The sequence below is a fragment of the Gracilinanus agilis genome, chromosome 2, assembly GCF_016433145.1.
Source record: "Gracilinanus agilis isolate LMUSP501 chromosome 2, AgileGrace, whole genome shotgun sequence".
Classification (NCBI taxonomy): Eukaryota; Metazoa; Chordata; class Mammalia; order Didelphimorphia; family Didelphidae; genus Gracilinanus; species Gracilinanus agilis.
The window spans coordinates 364,249,750-364,253,724 of NC_058131.1; the positions used below are offsets into that span (position 1 = coordinate 364,249,750).

General features: G+C 46.1%; 1 protein-coding gene across 1 annotated transcript; it reads left to right on the plus strand.

The window, feature by feature from the left end:
- The first annotated feature begins 264 nt into the window (after positions 1–264).
- On the plus strand, positions 265–3,676 carry DUSP1 (dual specificity phosphatase 1). The gene is made up of 4 exons (XM_044664450.1): positions 265–1,275; positions 1,609–1,754; positions 2,167–2,386; positions 2,511–3,676. The coding sequence occupies exons 1-4, from the start codon at positions 906–908 to the stop codon at positions 2,879–2,881; spliced, it is 1,107 nt and encodes a 368-aa protein (XP_044520385.1). The 5' UTR covers positions 265–905; the 3' UTR covers positions 2,882–3,676.
- Positions 3,677–3,975: the final 299 nt, after the last annotated feature.

Sequence of the window (3,975 nt, forward strand, 5' to 3'; positions counted from 1 at the left end):
CTCTTGGCAGAGCGGGCAGCAGCTACGCTTCCTCCGTCCCCTCCCTTCTTCCCCTCCCCCAGCAGCTGCAGGCTCCACTACCTGGTTTCCTGCCCGAAGAGCAAGATGGGGCGGATGGGGGGGAGGGGACAGGAGGTGGGGAGGGAGGCCCGGCTGGTGATCTGGCGCCGTGTTTGCATAGAGTTGTCTTTGCTGTTAAGGCGATGACGTCTTCGCTTCTGGCACCAGGAGGGCTGAGCTCGGGCCTGGCCGGTGACGTCACCCACCAACCACGTGACCTGGCCCCATTCAAACAAACAAACACACACACACATATACACACACTGAGGGGAAAAAAAAAAGTTCCGGGTTGGACTATATAAAGCAGCTTGTCCAACGTGCTCCTTGCAGAAAGCGCCGTGATGGTTGAGCTGTCTGGTAGTAGCTGAATGGAAAAAGCAGGAAGAAAGAAGGAAAGAAAGGAAGAAAAAACCCTCAACTGAGACGTTTTCCCCCGCCTCTTTTATCTTCTACGAATACAAAAATCTTAAGGAAACTTATTTTGAGCCACCGACTCTACGCTGTATACTCTGGGTCTAAGGGTGTTGTGTTTTCCCTAGGAATATAAGAAAAACAAAACCAAAAAGACACCAGCCCTTTTGGAGAGAAACAAAGAACTTTCCCGGAGCCCGGAAACGCAGCCCCGGAGAGCGAGCAAACCCAAGTGGATTGTAGATTTCCATTCACTCATTCCTCTCAGCCCAAAGAAAGGAGAGAATTTAAAACCAGCCCTCCTCCAAACCCCCTTTTTGTTTGCCTGCTTCTTAGTTTCTTACTCTTGAGCGGGAGCCGACTCGGCTCTCTCCTGCGTTCCCCAACTCCCGATTTTTGCCCCCGTTAGCACGCTGGGGGGGCTCTCTCAAGCAATGGTCAATATGGAAATCTGCGCCCTGGACTGCGAGAGCTTAAGAGCGCTGCTGCAGGAGCGGGCGGCTCAGTGTCTGGTTCTGGACTGCCGCTCTTTCTTCTCCTTCAACTCTTCTCACATCCTGGGTTCCTTTAATGTGCGCTTTAGCACCATCGTCAAGAGGCGCGCCAAGGGCGCCATGGGGCTGGAGCACATCGTCCCCAACGAGGAACTGCGAAGCCGCTTGCTGGCCGGCCTCTACCACGCAGTGGTGCTCCTGGATGAGCGAAGCTCGGAGTTGGAGTTGTCGAAGAGGGACAGCACCCTCGTGCTGGCCGCCAGCGCCCTGTGCAGGGAGGCTCGCGCGGCGCGCATCTGCTTTCTCAAAGGTACGAATCATTTCAGCCTGCCACTGTCCATCTTTGTGACACTTATGATAAAGGAGAAAGGGGGAACCCTTAGGAGCGCTCTGAAACACCTCTCTAACAAAACCTTTTGCCTGAAATACTCCTGGCCCTCATTACCGACAAAATTGGAAATCCTGTCCTCAAAGAGATCCCACAGGCACCTTTTAAAACTAAAACTCCGGTGCAAATGCTGAGAGGCGAATTAGAATTTTCTTTGCCTTCTCTTTTCGGGTTGGGGAAAAAGAAGAGGAACGGAACGAAATACGAAGTAGTCAGAGAGCTAATGGGGGGAAATGTCTTCTTTTGTGTTTTCAGGAGGATACGAAGCCTTTTCTTCTGCCTGCTCAGAACTGTGCAGCAAGCAGTCTACACCCATGGGTCTGAGCCTACCTCTGAACTCCAGTGTCCCTGGCAGCGCAGAGTCAGGGTGCAGCTCTTGTGGCACACCGCTCTATGACCAGGTCAGTATAATGGGTGAGGGTGAAAAGCAGCTAGCTGGCAAAGAGCTCAAATTTTATGGAAAAGGATAATAGAGAATTGCCTGAATTGGCCGCCAGATTCCCTCCCTCCTTCCCCCCCCCCTTTCAGGGTTAAGTAGGAGGTACATAGGGCATTAGATAACCCAAGATGTTGGCCAGCCTTTAAAGCAATGCAAAAAATTCAATTTTACAGTGAAAAAAATGATTAATTAATCCTATCCACCCCAACTCCACTGCCCAGTGAAATTTCCCCCTGTTAAATTAGCTCACTTCATCCTTCAGTAACTGTACTTTTTCTTCTAAGAAAATCAGGGATCAGAAAGATTTGAGTATTTTGCACATATTTTCACATAGGATCGTGGGTGACCATTTAAAAAAAATTCTTGTATTTCAGGGTGGTCCAGTGGAGATCCTACCTTTTCTGTACTTGGGCAGTGCATATCATGCATCCAGGAAAGATATGCTGGATGCTCTGGGGATCACAGCCTTGATCAATGTCTCTGCAAATTGCCCAAACCACTTTGAGGATCACTACCAGTACAAAAGCATCCCTGTGGAGGACAATCACAAGGCTGATATAAGCTCCTGGTTCAATGAAGCAATTGACTTCATAGGTAAATAATCATTATGAATTGGGTTTTTTCTTCATACCTTGGGTTTGGGTTATACTGGGAAGAAAAAGCCCAGTATAAAAGTGATACTTTTTGGGTAAACAGCTGTCCATTGTATGTATTCCAGACTCTATAAAGAATGCAGGAGGAAGGGTGTTCGTTCACTGTCAGGCTGGTATTTCCCGATCAGCCACCATCTGCCTAGCTTACCTCATGAGGACCAATCGGGTCAAACTGGATGAGGCCTTTGAGTTTGTGAAGCAAAGAAGAAGCATCATCTCCCCCAACTTCAGCTTTATGGGTCAGTTATTACAGTTCGAGTCCCAAGTCCTAGCTCCTCACTGTTCAGCAGAAGCGGGAAGTCCTGCCATGGCTGTGCTTGACCGAGGAACCTCCACAACCACAGTCTTTAATTTCCCTGTCTCCATCCCCGTCCATTCTTCCTCTAACGCTTTGAACTACCTTCAGAGTCCAATGACCACTTCCCCAAGCTGCTGAAAGACTCAGGGAAGTTACTTGAGAACCACATAAGGAACTTGAGGCTCCCTCTTACTGTCTAAAACAAAGTGCAATAACTCTGGGGGATAATGTCTCAGCTTTGTTATAATGTCTTCTGGGTTCAACTCTTTCCCGAACTCCTCCACACTTGAGAACAACATGGGTGAACTGGACTGAATTGACTCTAAAGTTCATTTGTGCTCAATTCTGAAGTGTGTCTTGGACCAATGTCTAGTTGGTACATCAGGTTCCTTTGATGGAGAGAAGCAAAAGAAAAAAAGACTCTCATAGCTCACTTGGTGGGATGATCCTAGTGGCCTCTCTTCTTAGAACTTGAGTCTCGTGCTTGACAAACCTACCAGTATTACCATTTCTGGACACTTAGCCAGCTGAAGAGGCTGTTCCCTGTTGACATTTATATATATATTTATATATATATATATATACACACACACACACACACACATATACAATGCAAAAGGTCCCATTATTTATTTGTATCGATGTGTTCAGCTTTCACAAACCTCAGATTCCACTTCTAGAAAAACCAAATACCTCAATTTTTTTTTGAGTACTGTAATCTTGTAAATAGATCCTTAAACATTTGTTCTCTTAGCACTGACGGAAAAGCACCAGGCAAGAGTGCTTTTTTTGAGTTGCCAAGGTTGGTTATATGTTTGCTGATTATTTATGACCTGAAATAATATATTTCTTCTTCTGAGAAGACATTTTGTTACGTAACGATGACTTTTTTATACAAGCAGAATAAATTATGACATTTCTATTGAAATTTAACTCTGCTCTTAACTTTCCTTTTTCTCTCCAAAGATTCCTTCTCCATACTACCCCAGTGAAATATAACAAAGAAAAAAACCTACATCCGTTACCTCCCCTGAGGGTTATTTCTTTGGGGAAAGGGGGCTAACATGCATGAGCTTCTGTGACTTTAGGGCAAATTTTATTTCAACATCTTCATAGTCGCAAATGAAGTGCAAAATGAGAATCAGCTCGGAAAACCAGAGGCTCCTTATGAACCAGTTGAGGGTGAAATGACATACAATATCTATACTCAGATGTCTCAAATCTAAACCAAC